The sequence below is a fragment of the Arvicanthis niloticus genome, chromosome 17 (assembly GCF_011762505.2).
Source record: "Arvicanthis niloticus isolate mArvNil1 chromosome 17, mArvNil1.pat.X, whole genome shotgun sequence".
Lineage (NCBI taxonomy): Eukaryota > Metazoa > Chordata > Mammalia > Rodentia > Muridae > Arvicanthis > Arvicanthis niloticus.
The window spans coordinates 17,074,027-17,098,323 of NC_047674.1; the positions used below are offsets into that span (position 1 = coordinate 17,074,027).

The window sequence follows — 24,297 nt, forward strand, 5'->3', positions numbered from 1 at the left end:
GACTTACCCATGTTTATAGGGAAGAAGATACAGCAGGTAGAGTTAAATTAAAGTTAAGAAAAAAACCCAACAACTGTGGCACAGTATAGGCCTACAAAAAATAATCTTTGGGCCAGGCCTCAGGAAACAGGCGAGATTAAGAACATTTACATTTGAATTAAGACAACACAGTCTGAGCTCAGCAGAAGACTGGGTGACAAACATTCCTTTTGTCTTGGTCTTCATGACCAGCTCCTAGAAAGGTGTTTTCTGGAATTTGTTTATTGCCTTGCTTGTTTCTTGCAGAGGAGGGGTAAATCTAAGACCCAAAGACATTCACAACAGACAGTTTATGGTCCAAGAGTTATAGATAATGATTATGCTTGAGAAATTAAAATTACGTCTGCTTGTAACTGTACCTGCTGGCAAAGAATTGCTCAATTTGTTTTAGTTCCTTTGCATCTGCTTCCATCCAAATTTGTTAAGAAAGAGAGAGGACAAGATGGCTTTGGTTCCTCTAATGTATATTGGGTTCAATCTATTACTAGCATGAGACCTAGTCTTAAGTTAATAATTGAAGAAAAAGTTTTAAAGGATTAATAGATACTGGGACTTATGTAACTGAAGAGCCCCAAACTCGGGAGACCCTTCCTCAAGTCTCAGGAAATCGAAACCACCCAAAAATCACAAGAAACCATACCTGGATGCAATCAGCAGAGGTTTATTAGGGAAGAAAGCTGGCAGCCAGCGGTCTAACTACACAGTCGCGCAGGAGTAGAGTTCAACCCCGCCAGCCAGTCTGAGAAGGGTTTTAAAGGGAAACGCCACAAACCAGGGCAGTGGGGAGGGGGGGTGAGGGGTTGTCAAGGATAGAAAACATAAAAATAGTGGAACATTTCAGAGGTACTCACCCTAAATGATTAGAGTCATGTGAAAATCACTCTGCACACTCATTCCTCTCAAAAATGTAGTTCTACCATGTCATTACCAACTATTTCAGGTTGTCTTGGCCCCATGTTTTCTCTCACCCTCCATTCCCCTTTCATTCCCAGCCTTCCTTTCAGGTGAACCCAGTTATCTGTACAATTTACTACTGAAAGGAAAAAAAAAAACCCAGCTATCAGTTAACAGAAAGTATAAAATGAAGATCAAGAACCTTATGTCCAATGTTAGTTTTTACTTTAATGAAACTGTTTTAAGAATTTATATGGGAAAACTCTGCTAATTAAGGTCAAAGTCTACAAGTGCCCAGATAGCCTTCTGGGACTTGGCCAGTAATTGAGGACTCCCTAAGGATTTACTATAAGTGCACAGACAGAAGATAAAATAATGACTGGGTTTATCTATACAAAACTTCAAGGATAACTTAGTTATGGTCTTTAACTCTCCATGAACCTGTAGAGCTAGTAACAAATCATGAATGTTAACCCAGATACTTACTCTTAGTGGATACTCATGTGGAAATTCTCTGTTATAAACCTTTTATTTAATTTATGACCTGAATTTATGTGCAAACTTGTGATAAACTTTTTATCATTTGACCATACACTCTGAAAGACATACAAGTGCTGAGGACATAGAGCAGAGACAGGCCTCCCTCCTTTTTTTCTTCCTTAGACTTCAACCTAGAGCCCAGCAGTTCCTGTGGAGATAGAACAAATGCTACTTTACTTAGTCCCCTGCTGTTTTACTATGGGGTGTTAAATGCCAGACTCAGCAGCTTCTAGCCTTAGAACAATTCAGACAAGCAGGTCAGCTACAGAAGCTTAAGATAGGTAAACATTTTGCTATTATATTGTTAGGGTGAGGTAATCTAAAACCTCATTGATGGGTGCTGGGATGCCCCAGATGGGCATCATGAATGATTAACCATAGGATTCTAGCACCATGAATGATTAACAACAGGATGGGCTGCCCAGGACAGATAGCCTATCCTGAGATAAGATATCTTTTATTTAGGTGGCTATCTTTAGGTTGTTCCTCAAGTGGGAGATTTTATTGTCTTGTTCCAGGACTTTGGATCTGCTGCTGGAGCAAAGGCTTATGTCCTAGTTTCTGAGTGGAGACAAACTGGGATGAATAGGACCCTTCAATAGGTAGACAGGGGAAGATATTTGGCAAAAGCTAAGTTGCACACATCAAAAGGGTACAGGAATGGGTCAGAAAACTCTTCTGTGGGTACTTATTAATTGCTTTTTGCTAAACAGACTACACACAATGCAAAGATGATGTCATTCATTATAGCCTTCAGCTGAGGTCACTGTTAGAGAAAACATACACATCCCCTGACTTTTCCATTGTCAGCAAAACCCTACTCCACCAGAATGTAAGAAGCCAGATGAGTCTTCCCTGGGAGAATTCAATGGTTTTCCCTACTCCCAACTCACTTCTGGAACCATTACCACTAACTCATGGCCTCTGTGGGTGAGCTTTTCCAAAAGAGATTTCATGGTAAAGGTTTGACTCCTATCCACAGGCATCACCAGAAGCCTGCATACCTAGGCAAAGCCAGAGACCAGCAGCAGACACATACACAAAGGAAGGGAAGCTAGGAAAACTGCAGAAGCCTGGGAAAAGCACACCCCAGAACAATCTATTAGACTCTACATCTCTAGTACAGTAGCAGGAAAAGGTATAGGTACCAAACCTACCTCACTAAAGACATGTGTTTATATCTTCATAGGTGGTTATTCTCACTGCCAATGACTTATCCAGAAGATTAACTAATGAGCTGTTTCTGAAGACTTTATATTTGTGTATTTTCCCAAAAAGAAAAGCTTGTGATCTTTGCCTTTGGAAGATCATGCCCTCTATGGCAATGCCAGTTTTCAAACACAGTTTTTAAATGGTGTAGTTAGATTTTGAGAATTTAGAAAACTATGAACTCCACTAAGACTCTCTGCATCTATAATGTGCTTGCATAGTTAAACATAATAAGGATAGAAGGTAAGAGTTGACATTTACTTGGCAGGAAGGAGGAAAGAATGCTAGAGAAGTTTGCAGAAAGGCATATCCCAAACCAAAGGACACCTTGAGTAGGGAATGGCTAGTGCAGAGCCATTCTGTGCTGCACTTGTGTGTATGGCAACCCCATGTAAGATTTAATTACACCTCTATAAAAAAAAAATTCTCCAGAGAGATTTATGGGTGTTGTGTTACAAGACTTTTATCAAATCCCCTCGGTAGGATGTAGAACATTGAACACAAACACATCCCTAGATACATACAGTCACACAGTTTCCTTCTCAATACACAGATATAACTCTACATAAAATTTCTGTTCTTCAGCAACAAAAACACTATATGTAAAACATGGCTGCCACATGGACATACTAAGGTAGACACATACATGGTCCCAGGGTTATTTTTGTTTGTTTGTTTAGGTCTGTGGTTGTACTGCATACAAACTCTTTATCAAGAATCTCCACATATGCACATATATGTGATTATGTGGCTGAGCATGGTGTGTGTGAATTACTGTGTGAGACTGAGGGTCATGGTTGTAGTGGTGGTTATGATGGTGGTGGTGGTTTGTGTATGTGTGTGTAACTAAGTGTGTGGGGTGTGCATGAGTGTGGCACATGCTCAGAAGTATTACCCAACAACCCTATCTCTTGCCACATGAGATATCAGAACATTATACAGAAACATTTCAATGTACAGAAGGTATTGAAGAACAGCTAGCACAGTCTTCTTCACAAAATCCAAAGATAGAAAGCTAGTAAATATCATTTATTATCACTTACAAAATAAGGTCATTCAATGAAAAGATTGTAATGTGATCACTAAAGGACAGTACCAAATATGTTAAGTGTTGGCTTGTGTCTCCAATGTATTCACAAGTAAAATGCATGGAAAAGAACATCATGTATCTTTATGACTTTGTTAAGGTGGTCCACTCTTTCAACACCTATTCAATATAGTACTTGAAGTCTTAGCCAGAGCAATAAGGGGTCTTGTTGTTGTTATTATTGTTGTGTTTGTTGTTGTCTTTTTAAATTACTTTTCTAGGTGAGAATAAAAATTATCTAGTGGCATCATGGCATTTTTCAGATGTGTGGTGCTTTTCTCTGGCTACTCCACTCCCCTGGTACCCAGCCTTAGCTCCATGTTCTCTTCTTCTCCCTGAATAATCCTCCTTCTGCTTTGATGTAACATGTCTATCATTGCTGTCTTTGTTCTTACTCATTCATGTTTTCCACTCCCATTTCCAATTTCATAACCTACACACACACACAATATGAAGGCATGCATATATATTAAAAATTGGATTGTACTCTAAAATTTATATAAAATTATGCCACAGCAGTAGACAACCACATCAATGAGACACCTATATAGAATTATTTTCCTAATTAGTAAGTAGGCACAAAGCAATTCTCTAACCAAAAAGAAATTACATATTCAGTAATAAAATCAGTAAATCACAGCTCAGTAAAGAACTTCTTTTTACATTTTTCAAATGTAGAGCTCTCTTCATGTCTAAAGAATAGATAACATACCTTGGAAAGTGGCTTCTGCTGGAGGCAGTTGATCCCACCAACAAAGACAACATTGGGCATCACAGGTCTGGGGAATTCCAGCACAAAGTCAGTGCGTAACAACCAAATGGACACTGGGCTGTAGAGGTCTGTCATAGTCACCGGGGTCTGCAGAACCTCAGAGGCAATTTCTACAGCGGTTTTTAAAAAATAGTGGCAAAATGAATGTTCTTCAATGTAGAGAAGATGGTTCCACACTCTCTCCTTGAAAGTCATGGTGTCTGTCAATTTTGAGAAAATTCTAGGAACATAAGAAGGAAGACTTGGGCACTGGGTACCCTCTTCAAGATAGTGGCAAAATATACCTCTTGCAAAGATCACTGATGGGAGTGACAAATATTTGGCAACAGTTAATCCACATACATGAAAAGGATCCAGAAACACAGCATCAAATGAAGTCTGCTTCAAATACTCCACTAACTTCTTGTCATTAAACAAACTCCTACAGTGTGAAAATATTAGTTCAAAGAAACCTTTGCCTGAGCCTGTCAGGAAAGAACGTGTACTGTGTTCAGGAGTTTTCCATTGAGTGTGAGAAAAATACTTGAACTCACGGTCCAGATCCTCCAGAGTGTGGGAACTCGAGTACGTCTTCACCGTACAATTGAGTGATTTCCCAAGCTGCCAACTCACGTCTGGGATGACTACCACCACATCATGGCCTTTGTGAATGAGTTTCTCCACAACCATCTGCATGGTGAGCCAGTGGCTCCCATCCATGGGCACCACCAGCAGCCTGCCTGCCTGGACCAAGCCAGAGGCCAGCAGCAGGGACACATAGAGAGGAAGAGAGGCTGAAAAGTTTTCAAGAGCCATGGGAGAAACTCAGCCCAAGACAATAGGACTGCTGAGATTTTGTGCTCTCCTAATACAGCAGAGAAAGTGTGAGTCAGAGATAAATCTCCACCTTCAGAAGAATGTGTACTCACACAGCAATTCAAGACAATGATTTACTTGGGAGAACAATAAAACTGAACAACCATTATTGAGAAACATACTTGTTTGCTTTCCTGAGGAGAATGGCTTGTGACCCTGTTCTTGGGCAGTATCACACAATGTGAGCCTTGAAATAGTTATGAGGAAATATACTGGACCTTAAGGAGTCTAAATGTTTTTACAAAAGGAAGCAAGTATCAAAGAAGTTTACAGTTTTAGTATTGGTCTCAAAGCAAAATCTGGACTTTTTTTTAGGTGACCAGACTGACTCTGTTCTAAAGAGATTTGCTGTCTCTGCTTCCAAGCCTCAAGGGGGAGTTCCTGAGCCTGTCCTTCCCAGAGACAGTGAATCAACTCTGCCAGATGAGCAACACTGCTGGTATCTGTGCACATGCAGTGGGATTCTTGTTCCTTTTCCAAACACTCTGTCTTCTGACTTGCTGACACGAGATCAACAACCATCTCCATGGACCACTCCAGGGACTTAAAGGAAGTTGACCATCAACCTCCTTACAACATCCCCTCTGATGCTCCTGAAGCCATAAGCAGACATGCTCTATGAAGAAGCAGAGAGCTCTGCTGTGATGCCCCTCAGTTCCTGGAGAAACTTCTCCACAGAGCTGTGGCTCTGTCTCTCATGGCCTTCCAGCATCTGTGGGTGTGTTTCCACCTTGTGGCTACTTTGAATAGTGCTGCCATCAGCACCACATGCAGGTTCTTCTTAGGAATTGATCTCAAGTCCTTCAACTAGGATAAAGGCTGCTAGTTCATGAGGAAATTCCAGTGTTCACTGCTAACAAACTATCAGAAAGCTCTACACAGGGCGGTATCATTTTGATTTTCCACCAGACTTGCATTATTGTCTGGTCTCCACAACCACTCTGAAGGTATTCTTACTTTTCCTATTTTTAGTGTACTCTTCCTGGTGCTATGAATGGCATCTTGTCCATTTTGTGGTTTCTGCTTGATTTTTTGTGACCACTCCCATATCTCACCTGATCTTGCTAGGACAAGAGAGCAACATTTCAATTTGAAAGTCCTAACTCAGAAATAACACTGTCTCCCTTCCCCATCAATTTATTGAAAATCTCTCATTCACCCAATACACTAGAATGTGAGAAAAATACTCATCTACAAGAAAGCCTTTGACTTTCAGCACAGCATCTATTCAGAGGAGTGGCTATAACTCGACAGACATTCCTTGAACTGTATAGACTTTGGGTCAGGTTAATTTTGATATGCGATGTTTTGATTTATCAGCAAGGTTTCTGTTTTGGCTTTGATTTTTGGTTTGGGAATTTTTGTTTTTTATTTGTTTGTTTGTTTGTTTGTTTTACTTGTTTGGGACAGGGTTTCTCTGTGTAGCCTTGTCTGTCCTAGAACTCACTCTGTAGACTACACTGATGTTGAACTCAGAGATCCATCAGCCTCAGCCTCATGAGTGCTGGGATGAAAGGCATGCACCACCATCCTTGGCATACTTACAAAGATTTGTAAATAATAACCTTTATTTAATTTTTTAAACTTGGGTATATTACTGATTATTTTGTATATTTTTAAGTTATTATTTATTATTTATGTGTTGTGCATTTTGCCTCCATGTATGTATGTGCACCATCTTCATGTGGTGCCCATGGAGATCAGAAGAAATCTGGGGGTGTGGAGTTACTTTACAAACTGTGATGTGGAGGCTGGGAATTAAATCTGGGTTCTTCTGAGAAGCAGGTGATATTCTCAACCACTGAATCAAATCTCTGGCCCCATGAATTATTTCAAGTGATCATGAGGATAAGCATAGTTTGTTGTTATCCCAATTATCTTAATATTAAGCATATTTTTAATTCTGATAAGTTTTGAAAACTATGTTGTCAATGAATGCATGTGTTTTGCTTGGTAAAGTGCTATATACATTCTACACAAATAAATCCAAGTATGCATCTTAATATTCTGCTGTTATTGTTTTACAGATAAACAGAGTCTTTTAAAATGCTGAATAAGGCAGAATGAGAATGAAAATGCACAGGTCTGCTGTTAGAAAACAGATCCAGAGAGAGAAAAGCAGTGTTGGTTCTAAATTCACTTGAATCCTAAATTAAACAACTTAAAGCAGCAGGTCATTCCAAAGTCTTTAAAGCTGTCTTAGCTAGGGTTTCTGTTGCTGTGACAAAAGACCATGACCAAAAGCAACTTAGGAAGGAAAGGGTGACTTTAGCTTTCCACTCTCAGGGCACAATACCTCTGTAAAAGACTGCAGGGTGGGAAATCCAGGCAGGAACCTGGAGGCAGAAACTAAAGCAGAAGACAAGGGTGAATGCTTTTGACTGGCTTGATCCTGATGGCTTGTTCAGACTGCTCCCTTATGCAACCCAGAACCACACCTCCCATGGCCTGAGCCCTGTCTTCCCTGGCCTGGGCCCTGCCTCCCCTGGCCTGGGCCCTGCCTGACCAATCACTAATGAAGAAAATGCAGGCTTGCCTACAGGCCAGTCTTAGGGAAGTAGTTTCTCAGTTGTGGTTTCCTTTTCTCAGATAACTCCAACTGGTATCATGTTGATACAACCAACCAGTACAGAGGCACATAGTCTAGTTCCGGGGTATCCCATGCCTTCTTCTGACTTCTGTGTGTACTACATGCACATGGTATACATACAGCAAAGCAAAACTCCTTACACATACAAATTGAAAAATAAACAGCTAAGAAAAAGGTACAGCACATATTTGAAGGGCTAAGTGTTAATGTTCCTGAACTCCAGATGCTGGTAGCAATTGGACAGATTGGTACAAGGATACCAATGTGTAATTCACCAAGGAGGAAGTACACAAATGTCCCAACTACCTACTGAAACAGCTAGTAAACACAGAAGCATCCACACAAAATGTATCATCACCAAAGCTCACAAAACTTTACAAGTTGGACCATATGCAGAGAAGCAGGGGGCACCACGGGAAACTCTCACACAGTGACCAAGTGGTGAGCTGCTCAAAGTTTGGAAAGCAATTAGCCAGATGCACTAAAATGTGCTGTGTGCATACCTAGCCCCAGCCACTCTACCTCTGAGGCTCTGTACTGCTGAGAAAATAGCAGGATTAGGAAAGACTCTGTGTTTAAGAAAGATCTTAAGAGCCAGGGATGGTGGTGTCTGCCTTTAGTTTCAGCACTCTGAAGGCAGAGGCAAGCAGATGTCCTAACTTGAAAGAAAACAAAGAAAGGAAGGGAGGAAGGAAGGAAGGAAGGAAGGAAGTGTAGAGTGAAAAATTATAAAGGCCATTTTATGAAACATGTGTAGATTTTTCACCTTACAGAACTCAGAACTGAAAATAAGATTTCAGGCCTTCACATTCCAGGTGAAGGACACTTGCTGGATTACATTCCCCAAGCCTCGCCCAAGGCAGGAAGGCATTCCTGATTACAGATAAAGATGCTACCACCTAGGTGGGGCCATAGCCCTATAGCCGGAAAAAGTAAAGATAGTAATCTGAAATGGCAGGATAGAACACAATAGCATGGTGAAAACCACATTTTTGAGAAGAATGAGTGTGCAGAGTGATCTCACATGACTCTAGATCATTTGGGCTAGATTCTCTGAAATGTTCCACTGTTCTTGGTTACCCCTCCCTTGGTCTTCCCAGTGCTATGTTCAAAATTTGTAAAACAACCAATCATGTGTAAGCGCGTGAAAATGCCTTCCTCCCCCCCACCCCATGCTATAAAAGATCCTTTATCCCACCACACGTGGCCAAAAACCCTGCTCTTGGAGCTAAAGAGCTTGTCGTTTTTGACCTCCGGCTCCTCCTCTAATAAACCTCTGCTGATTGCATCCAGGTATGGTTTCTTGTGATTTTTGGGTGGTCTCGATTCCGGAGGCTTGAGGAAGGGTCTCCCGAGTATGGGGGTCTTCAGAAGGAAGGAAGGAAGGAAAGAAAGAAAGAAAGAAAGAAAGAAAGAAAGAAAGAAAGAAAAAAAAGAAAGAACAGTGGGAGGGAACAAGGGAGGGAGTAAGGGAGGGAAGAAAAAAGGAAACCAACAAACAAAGGGAAAAGAAAAGAAGAAAGACAGAAAGATAGACAAGACTAAGGATAACGATTGGTACAGTCTGGGATATTAAATATGTATTCACATGTGTGGATTAGAAACACAAAGGCACCCCTCGCCTGGGCCTTGTGGCTGGAGCAGACACCCAACTGATCTGTGCCTGTGTGGACACCATATCCCTAGACATCCTAGAGAGGCCACTGAACTCAGAGCAGCAGGTAAGAACATTCACCCACTTCCCTAAGCCCCAGAGCTACAATTGGGAGCAGGGAGCACTCAGGACCCACCAGAGACCCAAACCCTGCCCTTGTGGAATACCACTCCCCTTCTGCCCCTTGCCTGGGCCTTGTGGCGGGGGCAGACACCCAGATGATCTGCTCCCGTGAAGACACCATAGCCAGAGACATCCTAGAGGAGCCACTGCACTCAGAGCAGCTGGAGCTCAGGATCACTGGATCACAGAGACATCTGAACCCTGAGGAGTTCAGACACAAGCAAGATAACTGGAAGGGCAGGCTCCAGTCAGAGACAGTGAGTGCAGGTAGCACTAGAGTTAACCAGATGGCAAAAGGCAAGTGCAAGAATGTATGCAACAGAATTGCAAAAACAATTAGCCAGATGCACTAAAATGTGCTGTGTGCCTACCTAGCTCCAGCCACTCTGCCTCTGGGGCTCTGTGCTGCTGAGAAAATTAGCAGTATTAGGAAATGATTTAAAATTTGAAGGACTGGAAGGGTTATTCCAGTCTGGAACTAAGTATCTATCAATATTGGTTTGTTAAAAAGACAAAGGCACACCTAAAACAATGCATTGTTAGTGCAAGGGTATGAAGAATTGGAGAAGATGAAGTGGGGAGGGGTGGATTTGATCAAAATAAATTGTATGCAAGTAGGAGACTATTGAATACAAAATAAAAATTTTATTTGAAAATAGAACATGATAAATTTACTACTGAAAGGTAAAAAGCACAAAAAACCAAACAACAACAAAAACTGCTATCAGTTAATAGGAAGTACAAAATGAAGATAAAGAACCTTATGCCCCAGGGATAATGCTGCCCTAGAGGGTAGGGCTTAGGGTGTATACACCCAAGGTTAAATGATAGCTTGTGATTACAAGATTGAAGTTGAAACGTGGAAAAAAAAAAAAAAAGAACCTTATGCCCAGGCTAATGTTAGTTTTTGTTTTAATGAAGTCTTAAGTCTACCATTGATTTTAGCAGAATTTCTCCTTCTTTGACATACACCCTATACTTCCCTTGACCTGAGGAATGTCAATTGTCCACAATTAGTTTGTAGGATCAATTTTCTTTCTCCTGACAAAACTTGTTTGGTCAGCACCTAAGATCCCTGAAATGCTTCCCCCATGGTAATGAGGCATTCCAGGTATTCTAAACCCCAGCCAATGGTCTTTGATTGTTCTGGATGTCCCTACCCTCAGTCCATGCAAAAATTATAAGTCTTCAACCACCCTAAGTAAAGCTGATCTGCCAACTGACTGCAGGTCCCATGAGGTTCAATGTCTCTTCTCCTTTTGCCCTTGTGGACTGAATTGGCTGATGATCCACTAGGGCAGGGAGACCCACAAATTTGTTACTATACATAATATTTATAAAACAACCCCCCTCAAACTGATAAATACAAAACTTCTTTAAATGTTTGTCAACATAATATGGTATGAAAAGAGCAAAAACAAAAGTTTCACCATTTTTCCAAACACAATATTTAAATGCATCAAGGTGATTATATGCTAGACTATCACCGACTCACCAATGCACATCAACAAGCACAGATTTCTAAAAAGCAGTAATGCACCACCAAATGAATGGTACACTGTGGGTTGTGGTGTGAGTGTGGGTGTGGGTCCTGTTGGGCTGAGTTGTGGATCCCGAGTGTCTGCCACCCCAAGGGGCTAGGGCCACAGCTCACAGAGGCAGAAGTACAGGAATTCAACTGTGCTCACTCCATGTTGAGCTGGGTGAAAGCCGGGCTGTGAGATGCCGAATGACTCCACTCCAGGGTAGAAAGAACACAGTCTGAGACCCCCGCATGGGCCAGAGATCTTGGGTTGGGGATACCCGGGCCAGGAGGTGACCGCCCTGCTGAGAGGCTGCAGAAGGACAGAGACAGGACATATAGGCTGGATCGACCAGCAGCTGAAAGCAGGAAGGGGAAGAAGGTGAGCTCTGGCGGAAGCCTGCAGGGAATGAGACTCTTGGTCGTGGTGACTCACTTGGCTGGGCCTCAGCTGGCTTGAGTTACTTGCTTGAGTTAGTGGGCTCCATGGCTGGAACGCAGAGAGGTTGTAGGTGGGAGATTAGAGGGTGGCTCTATAGTTGAAGGCCTTCTCCACGGTCCCCACAGCAGGGCCCCAAAGAAGAGAGGTAGTCCAGGTCTTAAAACGTTTATTGTCACAGTGGAAAGTGGATGAAGCTATACCTCATGTTCTCAGGGAGGGCCTGATGTTAAATACCTTTTGTAAGTAGGAGGACGGTCTGGGAAGAAATGCTCAATGGACTACGCCCTCTGGCCTTTAGGTATCTCATGAATATGGAGATGTCTTGAGGCTCTGCAGCCTGTAGTCACACCCTCTACCTGTGCTACATGACTGATGGCCACAAACCTCTCTTTGGGAGAGGCTGTGGAGGGCTAAAGCTAAGTGAGAGCAACCAGGGCCCAGGAACAAGGCCGAACAACTATTGTCCCTTTAGGGTCTCCAGGGTTTGAGCCCTGTGCTCAACCAGGTACCCAGCTGCCCCTTACAGCCCACTGCCCCACAGTACACAACCAGGAAGAATCCCCAAACATGAGAACTCAGAGATTAGTAAGAAAAGCTCTCATTAACAGTTTATGACAAGCTTATTATTCATGCTACAAAGGAGAAAGAACTCACCTCAGCCAGTGGCTTCCCTGGTAGCAGTTAATGCTTCTAATGAAGACCATATTGGACATCACAGGTCTGGGATAGTTCAAAACATACTCTGTGCTTAACAATCAAATAGATGTGTGGCTGAAGAGAGAATAAGCTGTTGTAGGGGTTTGGAGAACTTCAGAGGTAAATGCTATGAGTGTTTTTAAAAATACATGGCAAAATAAATGTTCCTCCAAGTCAATAAACTTGTTGGATAGTCTCTTGTTGAAATTCATGCTATCAGAGAAGCCAGAGAAGTCTGGGGATGTAAGAAAGGGAACTGGAGCACTGGGAACCTTCTCCAAGATAGTGGCAAAATACTACTCTCGTGAAGGCCACAGATGGGAGCAAAAAGTATTTGTTAGCAGTTAAGCATCGTACCTTGAAAGGATCCAGACACAGCATCAAAAAAACTCTACTGAAGGTACTCCACTAACCTCTTGTCACTAAACAAACTTCTACAGTGTGAAAATAACAATTTGAAAAATCGAGTTGAAAAACCTCTTAGTAGAGAAAAGAAACTTACAGAACACCAAATAGATTGGATCAGAAAAGAAAATCTTCCTACTACATAATAATCAAAACATTAAATGTATAGAACAGAGAAAGAATACTAAAAGCTGCAAGGGAAAAAGGCAAAGTTACATATAAGAGCAGACTTATCAGAATCACACCTGACTTCTCAATAGAGATGGAGAAAGAGCACCTGGAGAATGAATGAAAATGGGAGGGAGGGGATCTCTATGACAGGCCAGAGACCTGGGATGGCAGAGGCTCTATGAGGAATCTAGACCAGGGAGTCTATGAGGGTGTCTCTAGCTGACACTTCTAGCATTCTGGGATGTGGAGCCTGAAGTGGCAACCTCCTATAGCCAGGCAGGACTCCCAGTGGAGGGATAAGGGCACCAACCCACCCACAAAACCTTCGACCAAAAACTTGTTCTGCTTACAAGGAGTACAAAGACAAAGATAAAGCAGAGACTGAGGGAATGGCCAATCAATGATGGACCAAACTTGAGGACCATCCCATGGGTGAGAACCAATTCCTGACTGTTATTCTGTTACACTTGCAGGCAGGAGCCTAGCATAACTGTCCTCTGAGAGGCTCCACACAGCAGCCAATGGAAAGAGATGCAGAGATCCACAGACAAACACTAGATGGAGCTAGAGTCTTGTGAAAGAGTTGGAAGAAGGATTGAGGGGCCCGGGGGGCGGGGGGATACAGACTACACACACACACACACACACACACACACACACACACACACACACACACAAAACCAACAGAATCAACTAACCTGGACCTTGGGGGCTCCCAGAAATTGAACTACCAACCAAAGGGCATGAACCTAGAACCCCCCTCCCTGAATATATGGAACAGATACATAGCTTGGTCTTCATGTGGGTCCTCCAACAACTGGAGTGGAGGCTGTCCCTGACTCTGTTACCTGCCTGTGGATCCTGTTCCCCTAACTGGGCCACCTTGTCTTGCCTCAGTGGAAGAGGCTGTGCCTAGTTCTGCAGTGACTTGATCAACCAGAATAGGTTGGTATGAGGAGGGGATGGGGAGTTCCTCCTTATCAGAATAGAAGGGGAAAGGAGATGGGGGTGGGGCTATGTGAGGGGAGGGCAGGGTTCAGGAGCTGGACTTGGGGTATAAATTGAAGAAAAAAGATCTAATAGACAGAAAACAGGAGAAAGAGTTCATAGTGATCAGTATGCACACCTTGTCCATACCTGTGGAGAGAAATTTGGCAAGATTTCTAAGCATAGGTAGCAGGGAAAACATGGGCACAGATGCTGTCTGACATGTGACATGTTGTAACTGATCATGGCATATGGCAGCAGGTCTGCATTATTAGCACAGTCCATATTGGCTATATTTGTCTCCTGGAACTATGTTGACAAGCAGAAGTGTGAACAAGACAAGCCCTTTGGTCACTATGAACTCTTCCTCCTATTAGAGGAAGAGTTATTTCTGTCTAAATCTGTCTAATCACTTTTTACTTCTGTCTAAAGTAGTCATGTAAAGCCTTTGCTTGGATCTAAAGCAGTGCTGTCCCAGGTCTGTCCCCATCACACAGTGCGGGTTCAGGGTTCCCTTCCATTCTGGAGACAGCAGAACAGACACACACAGGACTCCTGTGGAGAAACTCTCAGTGCACCAGACTCTGGTTATGCAAGCCCATCACCAAGGACTTACATTGGGTAGCCCTGGGGTTTCCCATCATTTAGGATCTCAAGTACCACTCATAAGATCATGAACCCATAATAAACTGTATGTTTTCTTTTCTTTCTCCTTACTGTCAGACCTTTGAAAAGCACCAGTGTGCAGCTCTTAGTGTCATGGTGTGCTAGGGAAAAACAAGTGTCATATCTGGTTGGGGATATGTCCCTTCTTATAATTACTCATCCCTGTACCACCCTGGAGTCCATAGACTTACACACCTGACAGAGACTACATTTGCCACACACTGCATTCTTTTTAAAAAGATAGATGAGAGAACATAAGAAAAGTATTCATTGCACTATAAAATGTCCTTATATAAGTCTGAAGGTTTTTATTATTAAGCAGATAAGTGGTCTTCAGGGATACTTTGGGCTTATCTACTTGCCTTAGTTAGGGTTTTCATTGCTGTGAAGAGACACCATGACCACAGCAACACTTTTTTTTGGAGACAGGGTTTTTCTGTGTAGTCCTGGCTGTCCTGGAACTTACTCTGTAGACCAGGTTGGCCTTGAACTCAGAAATCTGCCTGCCTCTGCCTCCCAAGTGCTGGGATTAAAGGCATGCACCACCACTGCCCGGTGACCACAGCAACTCTTATAAAGGACAAAATTTCATCATAGGGAGAAGCATGGCAGGATGCAGGCAGACTTGGTACTGGAGAGACAGCTGAGAGGTCTACATCTTGAACCTCAGGCAGAAGGAAGAAAAAGTGACACACTTCCTTCCGTATCACCACACCTTCAACAAGGCCACACCTCCTAATAATGCCACTCAATATAGAGCTATCGAAGCTGGTTGTACCCAAACCAGCACACCACTGCATATTGAATTGAGGCTGCCTGGGCTACAGAGTAAGTTGATGGTCAACTCAGTAAATCAAAATAAAAAAATACAAGGAGGGCTGGGGATATGGCTCAGTAGTAGCTTGTTTGCCTAGCATGTATAAGAACTTGGGTTTCATCTCCAGCACTATTGAGGGAAAAATGTAGCTACATACAATATTTTTGCTCAGAAAAGTTAGCATAACTTTATTAATTCAACAACATCTGGAGGAAGGCAGGCAGTGGGAAAGTTACCACTGTCATACAGCACTGTCTTACTGTCACATTATTTGTAGCTTCAAATCTATTTCTCAAACATATGTTATGCTATATGATACACATACAATAACATGCATACAACTGGACATGGCCACTCTGAATCTAGGACACCAGACTGAGATAAGAAGAAGAAAGAGGAAGAAGGGGAGAAGAGAAAGAAGAGGAAGAGAAGAATCAAAACAACAAAAATAGAAAGAGTTCAACAGAAAACAGGTATTTCAGGATGCTTGGCACATTTTTGTCCATATCAAAAAATGAAGCAAGTGCTTACATGTCTAGCATTACTGATTGATTGAAAACATGAAGATTTTAAGGCACTTAAATCTTTAAGCAAATCTGTAAGCTCTACTTATGAAGATATCAGTGATCTGTTGTCTAAAAATAAAAGTACAAAGAAAAGAGCACTATTCCCCACCAACTACTATATGTTATTTTAATAAAATAAATATAAGCTGATGAATCCCATGTATACACACATTTCAAAATAATTTCAAGAAAAAAATTTTAAAGTAGCATACTTATCGCCTAAGCACCTTTGTAAGTGAAGAACCCAGAGACAGATTAAAACAGTGATTAGAAGGGAATTGTGGAGGCTTGGATGTACTTAGTACATGGGATGTGGTTCTATTAAGACATGTGGCCTTGATGGGGGAAGTGAGTCACTGTCAGGGGTAAGCTTTGAGATCCTATGAGCAGGCCAGCACCCAGTGTGGAAGAGACTCTCCTCCTGGGTGCCTGAGGAAAACACAGTACTCTCCTGACTCTCTTTGGTTCAAGATGTAGAACTCTCAGTTCCTTGTCTCTCGGCACCATATCTGCCTGGACACTACCACATTTCTTGCCAGGATGATAATGAACAGAACTTCTGAAACTGTAAGTCAGCCCCAACCAAATTATAAAAAATTATAAATGAGAGAAAAATCATAAAAGTTGCCTTAGTCATAGTGTTTCTTCACAGCAATGAAACCCTAAGACAAAATTGAAATAAAGCCAGTATTTTTAAACAACCTGAAAATTATAAATAACTAATTCAACTGTAAATACACATATACCAGTGAGAGCAATTTTATAAGATTTAGTAACTTAAATTATGTAACTTGGCAAAAAGTAATTCATTGAGCCAGAAACTGTCGAAGTGGTAAACATAAATGACAAACCACAGTTTAGTAAGAAATCTTTCCCCCTAGTGCCCAATGCCAGGCAACCTGACCTATGCTACAGGACAGGTAGCACACTTGAGACAGTGACTTTCTCTGGTAGCAGCTGATCCCACAATGAAGAGCATGTTCAGCATCATATAGGCCTGAAATAGTCAAAATGAAAGTCTGTACACAACAACCAAATTGACACGTGGCTGTGGAAATCATTGTCTCAGGAGTTTAGAGAATTTCAGAGTTGATTTCCATGATGAATAATTGTACAAGCAAAAAAGGAAAATAATTCCACACTCTCTCTTTAAAGAGAGAAAGTCATATTATCTGGGAAGCAGGAGAGCGAGAGAAGCTTAGAAACATGGAAAAGAGACTAGTGCACTGGATACTTCCTTCTACATTACAGCAAATGCTATTCTGCTGACCATCACTGATAGAAGGGAAAGATATTTGTCAACCACTAAGTTGTACACATCAAAAGTACATCAGAAATACATCAGAAAACCTCGGCTGTGGGTAACTTACTGTCTAAGTTAGGGTTTCATTGCTGTGAAAAGAAGCCGTGACCAACTCTTATAAAGGAAAACATTTAATTGGGTCTGGCTTACAGTTTCAGAGATTCAGTCCATTATCATCATAGTGGGAAGCATGGCAGTCTCCAGGCAGACAAGGTACTGGAAGACTCAAGAGTTCGACATATTGACACAAAGGTAGGCAGCAGAAGGGGACTGGATTCCACAGGCAGCCAGGAGGAAACTCTTTCTACACTGGACAGACCTTTAGCACAAGGACACCTCAAAGCTCACTCCGGAGTGACATACATCCTCCAACAAGCCCACATCTACTCCAAACAGACCACACCTACTAATAATACCACTGCTGATGGGCCAAGCATGCAAACATATGAGTCTATGGGAGTCAAACTTACTCAAACCAACACAATTACTAATTGCTTTTGGCTAAACAGACTCCTACATAGTGAAAAGATGATGTCATTAGAATCTTCACCTAAGGCCACTGTTAGAGAAGACATACTGATCCACTCAGTTTTTCACTGAGTGTCAGCAAAACCCTAATTCACACCTGTAAAGCTATTTATCAAGAACCTCCACATGTGCACATATATATGATTGTGTGTGGCTGAGCACTGTGTGTGTGAATTAGTGAAACTGAGGGTTTTAGTGGTGGTGAGGGTGATGGTGGTGGTGGTGGTTGGTGTATGTGTTTGTGACTAAGTGTTTGGGGTGTGCATGAGTGTGACACATACACAGAGTATTACCCACAAACCCTACCTCTAACTTCATGAGACATCAGAACATTATATGGAAACTTGTGGATGTAAAGAAAGTATTGAAGAACAGTTAGCACAGTTGTCTTCACAAAATCCAAAGACAGAAAGTTAGTAAATATCACTAATTATCACTTACAAAATAAGGTCATTCAATGAAACGATTGTAATGTGATCACTAAAGAGCATCGACAAGTCTGCCAAGCTTTGGCTTGTGTCTCTAATGTATTGGCAAGTTAAATCCATGGAAAAGAACATCAACTATCTTTCTGACTTTGTTAAGGTGGTCCAATCTTTGAACACCCATTCAATGTAGTACTTGAAGTCTTAACTAGAACAACAAGGCAACTGACAGAGATCAGGGGATACAAACAGAAAAGAAAGAAGTCAAATTGCCTTTATTTTGCAGATGATACAATAGAGTATATAAGTGTTCCTAAAACTTCCACCAGGAAACTCCAAAAACTGATGAACATGTTTGACAAATTTAATTGAGAAAATCAGACACCCTCCTATTTACAATGAAAGACTGAGGAAGAAATCAGATAAACAACATCTATCATAATATCCTTAAACAATATAAAATATCTTCATAACTCTAGCCAAGTCTTTGAAGAAAGAAATAGAAGAAGATATCAGAACATGGAAAGATCTCTCATGCTCATGGATCCTATAGGATTATCATAGTTAAAAATATCCCCCATATCTGAAGCAATAAATTTCATCAAAATTTCAACACAATTTTTCACAGACATAAAATGGACAATTTTCAACTTCATATGAAAACCAAAAAGCACAGGTTAGCTAAATCGATCATGAACAACAGAGACCTAAATCCCTAGAGATTACAGGAAGTTAAGCCAGGTAATCATGATACAAACCTTTAATCCCAGCGCTCATGAGTCAGAGGTAGGTGCATCTCACAATTCAAGGCCAGCTTGGTCTACACAGTGAGTTCCAGGACAGTCAGGGCAACATAGAAAAACCTGATCTCAAAAACCCAAAAACGACATCATGAAATTTGTAGGCAAATGTATGGCACTATAAAAAAAAATCATCCTTGGTAAGGAAACCCAGACGCAGAAAGATAAACATTGTATGTGTCCACTTATATTTGGATAGTAGTCATTAAATAAGTGATAAACAACTTTCAGTCCATAGACCCAGAAAGGTTAGGAATAGAGGAAGCAAGTAGGAGGATCATATCAATCTCCTTGGGAGTGGAACATACATTTTGTGAGTGGACTGAAGCCAAGAGAGGAGAAAAGATTAGGAGAGTCAGGTGAGAAGGAGGTGGTGGAGATGGGACTGAGGGAGAGATTGTTGGAAGAGCCAGGTAGAACTGAAGACCATTTGAGTGGCAGTGTGGAAACCCAGTGCAGTAGAAACTTCCTGTAACGGGAAGGCAATGCTAGCAAGGTCTACATGTCGTAAAGGAGACAAAAACACTGCTTGCCATATCTTCTCTCCAAATGAAGCCCCCAGTACTGGGACTCAGGTTCATGTAATTCAGTTGTGGGTCAAAAGGACCCCATGGAAATCCACAAACAACCCAGGCTGTGCCAAGATAATAGGTTGCTCTCCACACAATGACAGCAAGGTCCCAGTGTTGAAGACAACACACACACAACTCACTGAACATGGAGAGATTGAGCTGCTGGCTGCATAGAACCTTCAACCCCATGCTCTAGATTCTATTACATGGAAAGGTATGCTGCAGGATACCAAAGGGAAAGGAATCATCAAGCCCACCACAAAAGGTTTGACCTACAATCTGTCTTGACTGTAAATATGCTAGAGCAATGGAGGTACCAACCTTGTGAGATTAACCAACCAGTGTCTGATCTGACTTAAGGCCTATCCTATGAGATGGAACTCACACCTGACACTGCTTGGGTCTAGACAGCCTCAAGAGCTCAGAGAAAGCCACATACTTCTGAACTGTTTAAGAAAAAGGTAGCAATAAAATGACTCCCACTGGTTTTCTGCTGCACTCATAGTTGATGTCTTCTTCAGCCATCAGCATAGCTACTTCCTCTTACAGCAGATGGGAACAAGCACAGAGACCACAGCAAGACATTTCAGAGAGACAGACCCTGGAGTACACAGCTCTAAAGGAGATGTCTCCATCAAATCCCTTCCCTCAGACCTCAGGGAACGCCAAGGAGGAGGAGGCAGCAAGCATTGGGGAGAAGGAACAGACAGAGGGCACCAGGAGAACAAAGCCCTCTAAAACAACTCAGAAAAGCTCATATGAACTCACAAACACTGAAACAGTATGCACAGGGCCAACATGGGTTTGCACCAGGTCTTCTGCAGATGTACAATAGTTTTCAGTTTAGTACTTTTATGGAACTCTTGAATGTGTCAACAAGCTGTTTCCACATTCTTGTCTATGAGAATAGTATGGTTCTTGTGACTTGTCTTGAGGCACATTTATTTTTCTGTTGACTTGTTCAACTTTGATACGATGGTTTCTGTTTTATCTTATTGTATTTTCTTTAAAAGAAGAAAATCATACACATTCCATCCTAAGTATCACATCAATAACTTTTGAAATTTTGGCAAACTGTATGCATACTCCTATAGAGAACAACCTACACATAGTGAGAGCTGCTCTGAGGCTTGATGTGTTTTGTCATTGTTTCCAAAAACACTAAAATGCATCTTGAAGGGGTGTTATTATTGTTTTTGTTGTTGTTGTCTTTTCAAATTACTTTTCTAGGTGAGAATAAAAATTATCTGGTGGCATCATGGCATTTTTCAGATGTGTGGTGCTTTTCTCTGATTATTCCTACTACCCAGCCTTAGCTCCATGTTCTCTTCTTGCCCCTGAATAATCCTCTTTCTACTTTGATGTAACATGTCTATCATTGCTGTCTTTATTCTTACCCATGAAAGGTTTCTTTCCTCTCCCCATTGTAATTTCATGACCTACACACACACACCCAATATGAAGGCATATGTATATTTTTAAAATTAGATTCTACCTTGGAATTTATATACAATAATGCCACAGGTGTGTATATACATATCATTAAGGCACCTATGTAGAATTATTCTGCTAATTAGTAAGCAGACACAAAACAATTGTCTAACAAAAGAAATTCCATATGCAATAGGAGAAACAATAAATCACAGCTCAGTAAAGAATTTCTTTTTATATTATCCAAAGCTAGGGTTCCTTTATGTGCTAAAGAATATATAACATACCTTGGAAAGTGGCTTCCCCTGGAGGCAGTTGATCCCACCAACAAAGACAACATTGGGCATCACAGGTCTGGGGAATTCCAGCACAAAGTCAGTGCGTAACATCCAAATGGACACTGGGCTGTAGAGGTCTGTCATAGTCACTGGGGTCTGCAGAACTTCAGAGGCAATTTCTACAACAGTTTTGAAATAATAGGAGCAAAATGCACGTTCCTCAAAGTAGGAGAGATGGTTCCACACTCTCTCCTTGAAAGTCATGGTGTCTGTGAATGCTGAGAAAAGTCTAGGAACATAAGAAGGAAGACTTGGGCACTGGGTACCCTCTTCAAGATAGTGGCAAAATATATATCTTGCAAAGATCACTGATGGGAGGGACAAATATTTGGCAACAGTTAATCCACACACATGGAAAGGATCCAGAAACACAGCATCAAATGAAGTCTGCTTCAAGTATTCCACTAACTTCTTGTCGTTAAACAAACTCCTGCAGTGTGAAAATATTAGTTCAAAGAAACCTTTGGCTGAGCCTGTCATTAAAGAACGCATACTTTTTTCTGGAGTTTTCCATTGAGTGTAAGAAAAATACTTGAACACATGGTCCAGATCCTCCAGAGTGTGGGAAATCGAGTATGTCTTCACTGTACAATTCAGTGATTTCCCAAGCTGCCAACTCACCTCTGGGATGACTACCACCACCTCATGGCCTTTGTGAATAAGTTTCTCCACAACCATCTGCATGGTGAACCAGTGGCTCCCATCCATGGGCATCACCAACAGCCTGCCTGCCTGGGAAAAGCCAGAGGCCAGCAGCAGGAACACACAGAGAGGAAGGAAGGATGGAAAGCCTGCAGGAGCCATGGTAAAATCACAGCCGAGAGCAATCTTGTCGCTATGACCGTAGGCTTTTCTAATAGAGCTGGTTAAAAAGTAGAGGCACATGACCTACTTCAGTGGACACGTGTATTTGCCTGTTTGCAAGTCAGGTTAAATTCAGTGATAATGATTTACTGAAAAGAGCAATAATTAATTAAGTGCACTTGCTGAAATATCCTTTAGGTGCTCTCCAGATAAAAGAGGGTTATGATCTTTGCTTACAAAAGATCATGTCACCTATTGCAGAAACAGTTTTGAAAGAGTTGTGAAACAGTGATTTGGATGTTGACAACTCAGAAAAATTAAGATGCTGCCTTAAAGGGGCCTCTACAACCACCACATGGTCATTTGTACATCATTAGAAGTGAAGCTAAGCAAGACGGACAGTGAAGGTCACCCAAGAACAGTTTAGAGTGCTAGAGGTCCCACAGAAGCAGCTCCCTCCCTAAAGGACACATTTTCTTGGAATGGACATGCCAGGTCTCAAATCAACCAGGCTTGACCTACTTGGTAAACCAGATAACCACTCATTTTATCGAAAAACATATTACATAGCTCTCTGCCCCAGAAGATACACAATCAACTCTGTTCAACATTGGGTTCTGTGCAGATCTGGTCCCCTAAACTCAGAGAGTAGTTTGCAGCTTTGATTAGTGTCAGATACAAATTGAAAATTTGCCTGGCCAGTGAAAATAGCTTATGATTAACTTGATAAGAAATACTATAAAACCCCAACATCTACCCTGACAGTGTATTAACAACAGTAAGACCAGCTATCCAATCAAGCAAAGGCAATAGTCCATCCAACTACAAAATTCAACATGAGCTCTGGCTCTCGAAGACTGTCACTATTTGATACTTCTAGAATTATAGTCTAGAATACAAATGTGTATCTTTACAAAAATAACAAGAAGGAGAAAGAGAAGAAGGAAAAGAAGAATGAGAAAGAGGAGGAGAAAAATTACTTGAGAAAGACCAGAAGATGAAGCAGAATCCTCAAGCACATGGAAACCAATGCAAGGCCACAAGTATAGGAAGAAGCTATAGTGGGCCTGCATAGAGCAAGCACACAAAACATCTGTATTATTGCATGTAGTTCCATGATATTACACAGGTTTACAGATTCCCTCCATGGGAAATATGTCAGGTGATCCGAGGAGGAGTAGGTGAGGGGTTCTGCAGCCAATATTGTTATATGATCTTCCTTAGGAAGACAACACAGATCATTTGAGGAACCTAAGCAAAACTGAACATTTTCCAAGTCACCATGTGACTCAGTGACCGTGGCACTTTCTGATCATTGTGTTTGACAAAACTGAGGACAGTGAATCAGCAATTGGCACAATCTGAATTCTCAAATTCCTTCTGCTCACAGAAATTTTCATTAGCAATTACCCACAAATCAGGAGACTGTTGGTCCTTGAATGCCTAGAGAGAAGCACCTTGCTTCATGGTCCACAGCCGTGAATGAAATCCAATTGAGAACCATAAGAAGACCACCTCAGTCCCATCAATCCACTCCCTTCCCCAGAGCATATCAGTAGTGGGGGAAACTCTCTGGCTGGAGGTTATCTCCCCAGCATTCTGAGGTGCTTCCAGGGAGCTCTCTCTTGTCACACTGCACAGGGAACACAGATTAAACACTGCATCTGTGCCTCTAATAGAAAGAAGAAAGACAAGGTGTTCACAGTGGGCAGCATCCACCCCTCAGCCAGACATCAGTGGCCCTGCCTCTGTAGTGCCTGCCAAGATGTCTGTCAATTTCAGAAAATCACAAGAGGAAAGATCAACCTAGCTTTTGTCCCAGTGTGGTCATTCTCCCCACCCAACCTCTGACCACATGACAATAATCCCCCCAAAGCTAAAAGAAAGAAGAAACATATCATACACAAAGGATATCCCCAATGACTTAGAACAGATTTTTCAGCCTCGTGTCATGAAAACTATAAAATATCAATACAAATAAGGAAGAAAAAATAATGCATGACATCCTATGCTCACTGGTAAGATCAATTAGTACTGTTAAAATATCACACAATATTGACA

The 24,297-nt window shown here is 41.7% G+C and overlaps 2 protein-coding genes and 1 pseudogene across 3 annotated transcripts in view; all 3 read right to left on the reverse strand.

The window, feature by feature from the left end:
- LOC117722699 (UDP-glucuronosyltransferase 1A9-like) overlaps positions 1-5,465 on the reverse strand; it is a 29,267-nt gene extending 23,802 nt beyond the window's left edge. Inside the window, exon 1 of the mRNA XM_034521962.2 lies at positions 4,482-5,465. Within this exon, the coding sequence (XP_034377853.2) occupies positions 4,482-5,336 (855 nt within the window). The 5' untranslated portion in view covers positions 5,337-5,465. The remainder of the gene's footprint in view (positions 1-4,481) is intronic.
- Positions 1-22,332, reverse strand: part of LOC117722735 (UDP-glucuronosyltransferase 1A3) — a 134,726-nt gene extending 112,394 nt beyond the window's left edge. Inside the window, exon 1 of the mRNA XM_034522007.2 lies at positions 21,382-22,332. Coding sequence (XP_034377898.2) covers positions 21,382-22,317 — 936 coding nt within the window. The 5' untranslated portion in view covers positions 22,318-22,332. The remainder of the gene's footprint in view (positions 1-21,381) is intronic.
- On the reverse strand, positions 10,425-14,627 carry LOC143434802 (UDP-glucuronosyltransferase 1A8 pseudogene; annotated as a pseudogene). Its single transcript, XR_013104561.1, has 3 exons — positions 14,603-14,627; positions 12,382-12,966; positions 10,425-11,775 (listed from the first exon to the last, which is right to left on the reverse strand). The product of XR_013104561.1 is annotated as a UDP-glucuronosyltransferase 1A8 pseudogene (transcript).
- Positions 22,333-24,297: the final 1,965 nt, after the last annotated feature.